A 14,397-nucleotide genomic window follows, 5' to 3' on the forward strand; every position below is an offset into this window, starting at 1 on the left:
ACAGAGATGATAGTTTTATGTAATAATATTATACACAAACAAAACGAGATGTTATGTGTAGGTGTTGCTAAGTATATTTTTAAACACGGTGAACGGTGTTTGTAATAATTTTTCCTATAGTTTAGAAGCCAACTGGAGAAATAAAGTTGCAATGTAAGAAGGGTTGGGCTTCATGGAGGTTTAATTATAGATCTCTATTTCTCACCAAATAGTATATAATATATAGTTATTTTAAAACCGTTCTACACCGTCTACAGTTCGTTTACTCGTGTCTTTGAGAGCATAATATCAAAAACCAAATGACACAAACGCTGTAGTGAAGTAGATACCTACGCCGATACGCTTGATAAAATTAATCAATAATATTGTTGTATCTAACCCGACCTGGCTACTATTGTTTTTACATAATAAATAGGTTCGACAAAAGGGGATGCTAAAATGGTGATATTCAACGCAGAATACATTCCAGAATACAAATGGATAATGCTCGAGGTATAGTACTAAATTCATAATATTAATTATTTATTTACAAATATTTTTGTGTTTATAACGTAGTTCAAATTGTAAAAAAAATATCATCTTTTTAAAGTAAAACCATTAAATAAATACCTACCTATAATTTATTTTAAAAAATCTTCATTTTGCTACCTTTTTAAATTATAATTATACATTTTTCTCGCAAGAATAAATTATAGAAAAAGTTTAATGCAATTCCAAAAATAATTTTCATAAGTTTCTACAGTTTTTACTTAAATTTTGGCAAAATTGGATTTTTACTTGTACAAAAATTATTTCTTATCAAACGATTATGTATGTATATTCCATCACTATAGACCTGTAGATAGGTAACGCATATTTATTATTAATGTACCTATTTCGTCAAATAGTGTAATCCTCAAATCGGTCTTAAATAAAGATTATAGATTTTGATTATATTATTACTTATTAATAATTTCCAACAATTCTTAATATTAATGATTCATGAAGGTATCACGTAATAAATAATGCTTATTTAAAATAAATAATAACTTATTAAAATCGATTATGTTAATCGGTTAGTGTAACTAGTAAATTGATAGGTACCCTATTTTAATTGTATATCTTGTAAAACTATGTTTCTGCAGATAACGACAAATGCCCTTTTAACCATCGATAGATAAATTTATTAAAAATGAGTATGAATTAGGTATAGAAGATGTTATTGAATAAGAGATGGTTGGGTGAATAATTCAAAAAATATATTGCTAGAAGTATTCGAACATTTTAAACTGTAACTACCTACTTAATTTGTTATCTCATATTTAAAATTTAAATTTGTACGGTCAATGTGAGTATAAGTATATTTATAAAAATGTATACCAACTTTTAGTAAATGTTCTTAATTCTTATTAGTACTTAGTATTTTTATTATTTTATTGTAAATTATTACTTAAATTATTTTTATTTATAAATTTAGGGCACGGATGTTGTAGTACTAAAAAAATAGTAAAATTGATCGCAGTATTGCACTAAAATATACCAAAAGTTGCATTTATCTATTTATCACTATTTATCATTAATTCATTAACTTATTGTATATTTTATATATCACTGGACTCATTAGTAAAAAAATTATAAATAATATATATATACTTAAAAAATATTGTTGCATTAAACCGTAAATTATTTTTGTGTTAAATGTATAATATTATCTGTACGCATTACAAATACGAAAATCGCAGTATAACGAAACCGATACCATTCTAAAATTAATCAAACTATCGTTTCGACTATACATATACAAATATACAATAAAATCAATACACAACAGTCAATAAGTCTTTTAAACTGCAATTTACATCAATACATATTTCATTATGTACTTCAGGAATCAGGATTAAAGCAATTTGACAATTTTATTTCATGACATTTGTATAAAACCGTTTAAAATGTACCTATTAAAGACGTGAAATTATGTAAAAAAAACTTTAAAAAAATGTTAACATCTTTAAAATTAAAAAATTCTACAAAACCTAATCAAAAATTGCATTTAAAACTTTTAGATTTTAGTTCGTACTTATATGACACTCATTTTAAATTTACTTAGTAATTAATTAAAAAAGTTGCAAGTACAACAACCGTGCCCTATTTATAATAAACCAATCACTTCTCACGTATTTATTGCTCATTAATTAAAATGTATTATTAATTATTTCAATTTTAATAAAAACAAAATGTTCTGTTATTTCATCCCTATAGTTATCTCAATATATAATTTATCGGAAATCAAATAAAAAAATGAATTAGGTAGAACTTACATTAATTGAATAAATAATCCTCATTCCTTGACATTTGTATGATTAGTTTTAAATGTGCTTAAAAATATATCTACTTGTTAATACCTTGTATTACAGTCAAATTCCAATAGTAACGGCACTACCAATAAAGAAATAAGAGCTTTGAAATAGTAAAACCCAAAATAACGTAAGACTCTTAATGTTTCATAATAAATATTAAATTACAAAATAAAATTTTTAAATCATTTTTTCAGATTCTAAAACAGTATCATCATAATATTGAAACCGATTTTCAATCAATATTTTATTTAATCAATTTATTAGAAAAAATGGTAAGGTTATTTAAATTATAAGTATCTATATTATGCTTTCCTTAAATGTATATTAATCATCTCATCTTTATTGCAGATAAAATACAATAACAAATATTATGAGAGAATTGAAAAAAGAAGAAAACAACAAATTATTGAACTTCAAGGGTTAACTATGTTTTTGCAAGATATTTGTAATGATCTAAAAGATCTTTAGAATTTGAATTTATAGTTATACAATATGGAATAGATACCATAAAGGCTTTTTATGTTACGTTAAAAAATTCTTTTAATATGTAAGTAATTATAATGTACATTATTTTCAAATTATTATGTTTTCAAAATTAAAAATTTATGTATTGACATTTCTATAAATATAAATCACTGATTTACTATGTTCTATTTATTTTTCTAACTTAAGTTTTTTTTAAATCTAAAAATATTATAATAGTATTAATGTATACATTCAATTGTCTTTTTTATATTAATAATAATTATTAGTAATTATTATATATTAATATTTAATACTAAATCATATTTTTTACAATATTTTATTTTTAAACTATATAAAATAATTCAATGAAACTATTTTTTTGTAATATTTATCTACTTATACAATTAAATATAAACATGCATATCAATGTAAAATATCCAAAAATAATTTTTAAATTTATATTTTATTAATGAGTTAAAACAAAATATAACCATTGATAATACATATTTGCATGAAATAAGTATTTAAAAATTTAATCAATTGTAACTGACACAAAAGTAATTTATATACTTGGGTATTTTTTTTTTAAGGTTGGTCATTGGGAGTCACACATAACAGTAACAATATACTAAATTAATACACGTTCCATATACATGTATTTAATGGATGAATAAATAATTTAAATTTAATACATTAAAAATAAAAGTTATATGCATTTATTTTAAATATTTTTTATAAAGAAAATTTGTAAAATACAATAATATTAAAATATAATAGTCAATCTTCTACATAATTAAGACTACTTTACACCATTTGTAGGTTACAAAAACATTAAAGAAAATAAATTTTTCAAGCATGAGAAACAATATGACACAGATTAGTATAAGTATATAAAAAAAATTGTATACAATATCAAAATTTAATTTAATTATCCGAAAATATATTATTTAAAGTTGAGGTGATTTTTATTATTATCAATTATTTGCAGATTAATATATGATAAATAAAAAATATTCAAATATATGTTAATCACGAAAAAACATTTTATAACTGTAATTTAATAATATTATAAAAAAATAAAACATATATTTCAATTATTACAAAATAAACACATTGACAATAATTATTGATGACTAGCAAAATGAGTTAAAGTGACATAAAATACATTTCTCCTTTTATATTGTGTATAATGCTCTGATATGGTTTTGTCACACACCATTCATACCACACTTTGTACTTGCTACTGGACCGCCAAAAATTGATTTGAAGTTCTTCTCCTTTATTAAGAAATATTGGTTTTACTAGAGGAAAGTAAGCAGGAAACCAACTAAACATGCCTTCACTAAATGATTCTGGAACAATACTAAGACATATGTCTTTATAAAGTATAGTTTCAAAATAACCAGCAAATCCATGCAATACACAATCTTGAGAAATATTAAACTTCAAAAACCCACTTCTGTCATTGCTCTCTTCTACATTTTTTTTTGGGTGAACAAACGTAAAAAGAGCTTTTGGTGGAGCTATAGAATAAACATTGTTTAATTGTACTACATAGGGTTTTTGAAAGTTACAATTATCTTTATTATTCCTAATCGACGATATTTCTGCATGCAATTTACGTGATTGTATTGGGCCAAGATAAGAAGTATAACTTGAAGGTATACTGATACCATCTTTTTTTAAATAACTTTGAGCCCCATCTAAACATTCTGGAGATAATTCATTATCTCCAAAAGATCCCAATAGTTCCGACACTAGAATATCACATTTTTCTGACGGATTCCATGACCGCATATCCACATTAATAATAGTAACACGATTTTCCCATTTTTCTTTATTTTTTAAAAACAGAGATGGTAACGCATTTTCATTTTTTTCAATGGCACTTATTTTAACTTTAATATTTGATTCCTTCGCTGCTTCGAATGTAGCATCTACTAATGGCCCACGACCCGCGCCAACAACATAAACAACAATTACTTCATCTTCATACTTATCAACTAAAGCTTTCGATATTGCTCTTTGATACTCATAATACTTGATAGGATCTTGCTCAAATGTTTCATAAACATATGACTGTAAATTATGTTTCAATGGTTGTAATGGTGTCTGAAGATAATCTTCAAAACCACTAATAAAATCAGAACTGTAAGGGGTTAATGATGTAGTATTTTGGTATAGATGACCTAAATAATTGAATTGTTGTTTAATACCTAACTCTCCAGATATTACAATTTGACAACCTATATTAAACATTTTTTTGATAAATACTTGATGAGGCTTAGGTAATACTGGATAACCTTTTTTATTTGTCAAAAATGTTTTCGATTGTATTATTAAAGCAGCAACTGGTTCTCCTAACCAACGGTCAAGTTCTTCGTCGTTAGGTAACTCAGTCCCAATTTCCAATGCTAATTTTATTCTATTTACATTTCTTATAGATGATATGAATTTAGTCCATTTTTTCCATGGATCTGTTTTTAAGTTGACTATTGGTACTAATGCCCAAAACTGTATTAATACAGCAGAATTTAAATAAATATCAATTTGATTATCTAGCAATCTAACTAAATTTACAACATCTCCGTGTAGTGGTAACTCAAACATTATGGAATATACGTTTAAAAATGTTGCCCATGAAATATCTTGAGTAAAAGATTTTTGATTTTCTAGTCTAGTACTTTCAATTTCCAAATCAACATTAGGTTGAGAAATTTTTGCGACAACACAATGACACCACTTTTGACAAAACTCAGGATTCATAACAGTATTTGATGGATCCAATACTTTAGAATTAGATTTTAACCTAAGACTCGACAACGGTAAACAAGCAAAAGTCAGTTCCAAGTCTCTAACAGAATCCATACATGACTTGATATCTGTGTCTGTTAAAAAATTGAAACCAAAACGAACATCCTTAATTGACATAGTGTATTAGTTGATTGCAATTTCTGTATTGAACGTTTCAAGACCTGCAAAATAATTATTAGATTATTATTATTATTTAGAGTATTTGGTAAAATACTTCTTTAATTCAAACAAATTATTATCAGTTATTAAGATTAGAATAAAAAAACAATTATACGCTGATAGTAGGTAATACTTTTGATTGAATACATTGATTTTTTGGAAATAAAAAATTTTATTAGTATATTATAAGACTAAGATGTTATAATAAGAAAAAATAATTAAGCTTAACATCCTTGGTTTATACTCTAATAAATTGCAATATTAAACCAAATTAAGAATTTGTAATAATTATATATATCCAATATCGAAGATAAATATATGTGAATATTAATCAGGCTTGGTCGCTTGGATAGAACTAGAAAATTAGTGTATAAAATCTAATGGAACAGACTATATTTTGGTAGATAAAGTATTAAACTTAATTATTGTACTAACCTATTCCAACAGGTTTAGGGGCTAGTAAATGGTTTAAAATAGCGGTCGCAAACGTTTTGAAACTCACAAACCACAAAGTTCATAACTTTAAATTTTACAGACCACTTTAATATTATACTATAAAAACTATACAACTAAATAAAAAAAAACTGTATATATTAAGTATATAGTTAATAAGTTTTATACTATAAGACTATTATTTATTTATAAATGTACATATGTGTACATAAATTAATAATGAGGATTTATTTGATTAATAAAACAAATTTTTAAGTTTAATTATTACAAAATTTTAAACTTAATGAATATGAGTAAAGTATTAAACATTGTCAATTTTAACATGATGTTCATTTTGAATAATATAACAATAATTGACATTTACCTATTATGAACCTACATGGAATTATATACTATAATTTTGTTTGTATTTATTGTACAACACATGCCCGTTATTAAGTTGATATAAAATAAGATTGCAAATATTGTTCAAAATTCTTTGCCGAGAAACAACATATACCTTCGGATCACTACAATTTTCCCGCAGAACACTGATTGGCGATTGCTGGTTTAAATACCGTGTGAAAGAAAGTACTTACTCTATCTGTCACTGATTATCTAAACAATTTAATTTTTTAATATAATAACAATAAAGCCTAATCAAAAAATTTCACTAATTAATGTTAGAATTTACTGATCATATTTAGTAAAAGGCTAAAGCTTAAAAGGTTGATTTTATTCATAAAAGCTTTAATTATAAATGTTATATATAACCTAAAATGTATAAATGATATCAGTTAAGTTAATTGAACCATAACTGAAAAATAATATGAGTTTGTACCAATATTTTATAATTAAAAACCAAGTTTTGGTAGAGATGTAATTACCAAATTCATATTTAAACATGTGTATACGTGTGTATCAGACACCACTGATTAGACTCAGAAATCACACATAATATAATATACAACAATATAACAATAAAAGAACGCAACATCAGATAGGAATGTAACAATTATAAAGGATCTTAACTTTCTTGAGCAAGAAAAAAATCAATTAGTTTTAAATTTCAGTAATTTGTTTTAATAAAATGTATTTATTTATTTTATTTTTATATAATTAAAATGTTTAAACAAAAACAAAATGCATAATTTAACTTAATATATAAATAAGTTTTTAATTTTAAGTAAAAATCATATTAGTTTACTTACATAGATCAATCAACTTTAACTGTCATGAATTCATGACTTATACAACCTAGGTTGTACACAACTATTTTAGTAAAAACTTGAATAAAACTTTCCGGTTCGTACTGAGAACGATTGACTAATTCTATGATTAACTAGTTAAACTAACTTTACCTTATTATCTAGCATATATTAATCCTAATTCTCACACGTCAAACAGGGATTCATGGGACAATGGACCCCCACACCCCGATAGACTTTGATTAAATTTCTAGGATATCTGTTTTTGGCACCCAATAAAATTCATCATCTTTCCAATAACGTTTTAGCCGTGTCCATTTTTGTGCCTTGTCCCTTCCCCCTTCTATAAATATATTCTGATTATACGCATGTCACACGGGACACATTTAAGGAAAGACTAAATCAAGAATATATTCAGACATTATTTTTCAGTCCAAAGTAGGTATTTCATATTATACTTGACACTCAATTATTCTGTCAAAATTGTATTATTTAAATACATATGAATGTTTATATTCAACAAGTGTTATAAATTATAACTTGTAACATTTAATGTTCCCAATCATTTTATTTTACGATTGTTCGATTGACAACTCAAATACTCAAACAAACAATATCATTATTAAATGTTAGTCCGATATTAATATAATCCACAAGTGCATGTTTGGAGTGTACTGATCAGTGATCATTATTTTCTACACGTTCAGAGCACCAAAATTACAAACACAAAAGGAAAGTAGCAAATACAGCTTGGATGAAAACGGGACGTGACAAAGACACTTGTAAAAGGGTTGTGTTTATGAAATTATTAATCTATAATATGCCTACCTATGCCTACTACATAAACATCCATTAAAAAACCATAAGAGCAAACCTAATTCGAATAATAATTATTATAAATTGGGTTATTACCGTACGGCGATATCGAATCCTCCGGCGAACCGTTTGTTCAACTTTCTTCGATTCCAATAAGAATGGATTCTGCGAAAGTCTAAGTACTATACGTAATCCACTTGTAAATAAAATTCACCAGCTTTTATTCAAATTTCAAAACCTCGTTTAGAATGATAAAAAAGAGAAATATAAATGTTAATCACGCGCTATGATAACAGTAACAAGTATGTGCAACCGGAGAATAGATAAAATGGCGCAACCACGACAACCTAGCCCAGCCCGTGAACGGATGCAGGTCACGGAGAACAAAATATAAATCGGTCAACAACAACAACGGTGTACTATCTACATTCTACAGTAAAGCGCGAACAACGACAAAAAGCGATTCGACATAACGCCACGCCGGTTATTTGTCGTATGATTTTATATGTCGTTTTCTAAATCTAAATTCGTCAAAAAGTCATTCGACACAAAGCCATCATGGTGCATATTATATAGTGTATACCAACATAGTGTATTAATTAGGATAAACGGAAAATATAACTAATAATACAACATTTAATTAATTTGATGGCTTTTTGTCGTTGTAAAATATTTTTTAATGTTGTGCAATATTGGCAAGACTGGATGGTGGTCTTGTGTCGGGTGGCTTTTTGTCGAATGACTTTGTTAGGACAGGACGTGTAACCCAGAGTACAACTACAAAAAGGACCACTAACAACCGCAGATAACTACATGATTTATATATCCGTGTTAACGAGTAATTCCATTATTCTAAGGAAGCTGCAGTCGGTCCACCACGATTATAAAGATCTATAGAGAAGATAAAGATCTTGTCCAACGACAACCCAACTGGCGGCTTCCACAGGATAGATGTTCTGAATATTTATGATTAAATAATATTTACACGTTCCGTGACGGCAACCGATAACTGCGTCTTGGCCTTGAACATGTTTTTTTTTATTTCTTGGCCTGTGGTTGCCCCGATGATTATAGTGATTACACGAAAAGTCTGTCATAAAGAATTAGAGTTTAGAAAATCTGCGTTCACGCTTGTCGAGTAGCAAGGTATACGCTGTATAGATTAATAATATGATAATCGGCTTAAATATCTTGTTTACGTGCGGCGCGTGATTAGACTTCGTGTGAACGTCGCCGACGCCTAACATCATTATAATTATATTATTTATTATAATCTTGACAGGAGCTGCTGACTACTGACTAATGGTTAATGATTGATTAGGTATGGTGAAAAAAATGAGATAATACTATGCGAGCATTACATAAAATTGATATTCTCTACCTTTCTCATGCTCAATGCCACTCGTCAGTGTTCACGTTTTTAATTTCTTAGCCAAATTGTTCAAAATATTAAGTAATTGATGTACAAAGTATAAATGTAAATAACCTTAAAATGCCTTAAATCAACTTTACAACATAATATTATTACCATCTTAACGCATCTATAAACACATTTCACTAAATGTTACTTTTTTTCGCCCACTGCATTTTGTATATTATTTTTATAAATGACGCATTTTTAATAATCCAGATGATGTTAATAAACATTGAACAACCCTAGTGTGATACATACAAGCAACACACCTATTATGGGTACTTCTCTCAAATAATATTTCTACTATACTATAATAGAAATAAAAAATGTATATTAATTCTAAATAAAGTACAGACAAAATATAACGGAAAATCTTTTATTTAATCAAGGTTTTTTTTAAATTAAATTTTAAGTAAATGGCAATAAATAAAAATCTGGATACAAAAATTTATCACTTAGTTAATTGTGGAACTGCTACTTAATTTAAAAAAAAAAGTTTAATACCTTATTCCCACTAATTTAACTTTTGTCTTATAAACAAATTAATTTCAATAAGATAATTAAAAAAATAATTCATTAGTAAAAAGAAACATAGTGTTATCTTTTATTATGTGATACATTTATTCGACAGTTTTGAAGTAGTCCTTGGATTTTGATGGGTTAATGGTCTTGCTACCTGGTTTCCAGTTGGCTGGACAAACTAAAATACAAATAAAATTAATTTATAATTCTAGAAAATCTAAAATTTGTTAATAGGCATACCTTCTCCATGTTCATCAGTATATTGGAATGCTTGAACAAGACGCAAAGTTTCATCGACAGATCGTCCAACAGGCAAATCATTGATAGTAATTTGTCTCAAGTTTCCTTTATCATCGATGATAAACAAGCCACGGTATGGTATTCCAGTAGCTTCATTATAAACTTGATAGTCCTTGGCAATAGCAGCAGACTTATCAGCCAACAAAGGAATTTGCATTTTACCTAAACCACCTTCATTACGAGGAGTGTTTACCCAAGCCAAATGACTGAAGTGGCTATCGCAAGAGGCTGCGATTAACTGACAATTGATAGCAGCAAATTCATTAGCACGATCAGAGAATGCAATTATTTCAGTTGGGCACACGAAAGTACTAAAAATAAAACGTTTATTATTATACAATAAATATACAATAAAAAGAAACATAAAATAAAATATATATTACAAGTCCAATGGATAGAAAAATAAAACAACATATTTTCCTTTGAATGATTCTAATGAAATGTCTTTAAACTCTCCATTGACAACAGCAGTACCCTTGAATTTTGGGGCAGGTTGTTCAAGTACCAACACCATTTTTCTAGAAAAAAAATTATAAATATATAAGAATCAATTGTATTCAAAATTTAAGTAAAGAGTCTCTTGTAAAATTAAATAATTTTTTTTTAACTCGCCAGTAGTCACATATGAGCGTCACGCTCACTCGATTTCTATTTTCGCCACTACTGGCTTTAATTTAATTCTAATATTGTTGATATTTATTTATATCTTATGTTATCATACCTGGGAATTTTGTATAAATAATATAACCCAATCCAAAGTCTTGCGTTAAAATGACAATGGATTGAAATGACCAGTCCCAACAAAAGTGAGTACCACGCTATATGTACTATAATGTAAATCCTGTTAATCGGGTTCAGAAGCAAAATCAGATTCAGAATAAATAATTGTAACTGATCTGTGCCTATGTATTGGATTTTTTTAATAATAAATCATCTCAGTGATCCTAATTAATTATTCATACCGGAATTTTCACTTACACTTCAAATAACCGCTATTAATAATAAAAATGGGAGAAGTGAGCGTCGCGCTCATACGCAACTAATCATGTTACAAATACTAACGCGCCTACTGACGGGTTAAATTATAATCGTATAATAGTGACCATAATCAAATATCAGATAAATTACAGACCATTTACTAATAGCTTTTCCTAAATAATACGCATGTTTATAGCTGCAATATAACATAAAGCAAATATGTAGACAATACATGCATATAGTTTTATGAAAATACAATTTAATATTGTAAGTTAATATACTGTTTAACATACATGCAAAAAATTTTTTATAAAGAATATTAATAAAAAAGATCTTTAAAAAGATAAAATAATAAAATATTACAAAATAGAAGGAAAAATATTTGAATAATAAATTATTTTGATTACATTTTTCAGTCTAGTCAATTATTTTATAATTTTACTACACTAGATAATCACAATTAAATAATAATGTTATTTTTTGATTATATTAAAACTGTAGATTATGAAGTCATTAAGCTATATTTTAATTCTAATTCTTCAAAATGAAATTACAAGCAGCACCGATTACAAAATATGATTAGAATTATTTAAAATAATACCTTTGTTATTTTTAACCTAATTTACTATGAATAAAAATAAAATCAACCTATTACACCACTTAGTAGATAGGAATTTCCACATTGAAATAGATACTAAGTTTAAAATTAACAATTTATATGATCAACATAAAAATTAAATGTCACAGCAAAATAAAATGTTAACAAAAAAATTTATCTTTTTTTAAATCAAGTATAGTAGATATAATTAATATGTACATTTTGTACTTCACACAATATATTATTCAAATAACAATTATTTGTTTTAAAAGACCCTATTTGCATTTTGATAGTAAAAGTAATTAATTCTTTAAACAAACATAAAATGATACATATTGATTTTGCTCTTTAATATCCACCATATAACCCTTTACTTAATATTTTAAAATGCTTAAATCATAATATGTTATTTATTAATCAATACTCAAAAACATTATCTCATTTAAGTGAAGTATGGTTCACTTGAGATCATATAATACCAACGTCATATCGACATCAGTACAGTTATTTATTTATTTAATAATAGTAACCAGTGTCGACAAAAATAAGCAGAGACATATAGTAACAATAATTATTAACGTACATGATTAAAATGTCAAGCTTAAAACAAAAAATATTTAAAAACCAAATAGACTATGATATAACACATTAGTGACGCATAAATACATAATAATTATTGCACAATATGAGTACATATGCACAATAAGTTTATTTGCATAAGCAAACAAGTCAATCGATCAATTGCACATTTTTCGGCGGCGGTACCTAATAAATTAAGTAAAATAAGCTGATCGCAGATATTATTTACGAATCACGCGATAATGCCGTAGCCGAGTCGCGCCCGAACAGAGATACATTATAATATTATTATAATGACAATTATCGCGACAGAGACTGCGGCGATAAAACGTGCACAGCCAACAACATGTCGGCGTCGTTGTTACGCAATCGGTCGAAACCGATGATGGGAAAACATGCGACATGCGGCGTACGACACAGAGGTCGGGAACCCGGGGAAAGCACCGAAAAACATCGCGAGACCTAATAAAAGTCCACAATGTTATAGGATCGTAATATTTACCTGCGGTTTTTGTTGCGACGAAACTCGTGAAAATCGACAAGAAAAAACTGTTGTCTGCGTGTGGCGAGCGATGTGTGTGTACAGTACAGACACCGGCGAAACGAATGATTGAACGCGAAAACGATCGAAACCACTGGAATGCGGATTGTGTACGGCCGATTAAAATATTACGGGCGCTGGTGTCGTCCGTGGTAGTAAGTGCCTGTTCGTGCGTAAGTCGCGCACCCGCGCCGGCCTGCAGCACCGCCGCCCAAGCTGCGTAGTATGTTGGACACGGAATACCGAAGGTACGTTCAACCGGTTTGAAGTTGTTTCCGCGACTCGTTGTCAGGACGTGGACGCGGGGTACGGGTGTCGGTTAATAATTATTGAATTGTCGTGACCGCTGAACTTAGGCGATTACCGCGGTTGTGTAAATGTATTAATTCGTACCGATCGAACGTACGGATATCTCCTTGGCGACTTGGCATTATTATTATCGGAATAATTCGGCAGGCGAATACCACGGTCTCCGATTTCCGTTGTAATCGTTGTAGAAAATATTATACATATGTATTATCTACATAATATGTCATAGCATAGTAATTTACGGTTCATACGACCCACTGCTGTCTACGATAATAATTATAATTATACAATTATTGTTTACGTTCGTGTAATAAAATTGCGTATCGTTATGTATATAATATCGTTAAACCATTGTGATTATATACAGTTATAAACAATATTGTAATAATATAATACTTCTGAACCTCTGTGTAGGTACTATTACTACTATTTTGTGGTGAATGAACACTAAATAATAAATTAAATTAAGAATTGAGGAAAAAATCGCTAAGTCAATATTTATAATGATTAATGATAATTTGAGCTCGGATTTAAATTTCTTCAAAATTATCAACAATGCCCTAAAAGAATAACTCATAGTTTTTTGATACGCACGCAAGCCACGAATATTAAGTACTTGACATTTTTAACATTTTTTTAACTTCACTAAACCAATAATAATATTATAAAAAAAATACCGAACGTAGGCACACATAATATTAATTCAATTTAATGTTTCCATCGCATTACATTGCCTTACTTATACGTATACAATTTCTTAAATATTTTTATTTTATTTTTTATACAATTCATTTCATTTTTTTTTATTAAATTTAAGTTATATTATTTTTTTATTATTATATAGTTTATAAAATTATCAATATTATAGAATTATTCTTATAGATGTTTTTATTGAAATAAATTTAACTTGCCCGTGTCGTATTATT

General features: G+C 27.4%; 2 protein-coding genes and 1 long non-coding RNA gene across 3 annotated transcripts; 1 reads left to right on the plus strand and 2 right to left on the minus strand.

The window, feature by feature from the left end:
* Positions 1-248: 248 nt before the first annotated feature.
* Positions 249-2,584, plus strand: LOC113560117. The gene is made up of 3 exons (XR_003406081.1): positions 249-492; positions 2,394-2,463; positions 2,531-2,584. It is a non-coding gene; the product is annotated as an uncharacterized LOC113560117 (long non-coding RNA).
* Positions 2,585-3,839: 1,255 nt separating this feature from the next.
* LOC113559804 (protein arginine N-methyltransferase 5-like) lies at positions 3,840-8,597 on the minus strand. The gene is made up of 2 exons (XM_026965564.1): positions 8,327-8,597; positions 3,840-5,776 (listed from the first exon to the last, which is right to left on the minus strand). The coding sequence occupies exon 2, from the start codon at positions 5,730-5,732 to the stop codon at positions 3,948-3,950; it is 1,785 nt and encodes a 594-aa protein (XP_026821365.1). The 5' UTR covers positions 5,733-5,776; positions 8,327-8,597; the 3' UTR covers positions 3,840-3,947.
* A 1,409-nt stretch (positions 8,598-10,006) lies between these two features.
* On the minus strand, positions 10,007-13,295 carry LOC113560245 (peroxiredoxin 1). The gene is made up of 4 exons (XM_026966012.1): positions 13,124-13,295; positions 10,850-10,984; positions 10,407-10,777; positions 10,007-10,344 (listed from the first exon to the last, which is right to left on the minus strand). The coding sequence occupies exons 2-4, from the start codon at positions 10,978-10,980 to the stop codon at positions 10,265-10,267; spliced, it is 582 nt and encodes a 193-aa protein (XP_026821813.1). The 5' UTR covers positions 10,981-10,984; positions 13,124-13,295; the 3' UTR covers positions 10,007-10,264.
* Positions 13,296-14,397: the final 1,102 nt, after the last annotated feature.

This window comes from Rhopalosiphum maidis, chromosome 3 (assembly GCF_003676215.2).
Source record: "Rhopalosiphum maidis isolate BTI-1 chromosome 3, ASM367621v3, whole genome shotgun sequence".
Classification (NCBI taxonomy): domain Eukaryota; kingdom Metazoa; phylum Arthropoda; class Insecta; order Hemiptera; family Aphididae; genus Rhopalosiphum; species Rhopalosiphum maidis.

Bases quoted from the DNA above. Each gene is read 5' to 3' on its own strand.
- LOC113560245 (XM_026966012.1), bottom strand. From the start codon at position 10,980: ATGGTGTTGGTACTTGAACAACCTGCCCCAAAATTCAAGGGTACTGCT. The intron at 10,778-10,849 runs GTAATATATATT...TTTTATTTTTAG, and splicing joins TTTTTCTATCCATTGGACTT to TACTTTCGTGTGCCCAACTG. The intron at 10,345-10,406 runs GTATGCCTATTA...TTTGTATTTTAG, and splicing joins TACTGATGAACATGGAGAAG to TTTGTCCAGCCAACTGGAAA.
- LOC113559804 (XM_026965564.1), bottom strand. From the start codon at position 5,732: ATGTCAATTAAGGATGTTCGTTTTGGTTTCAATTTTTTAACAGACACA.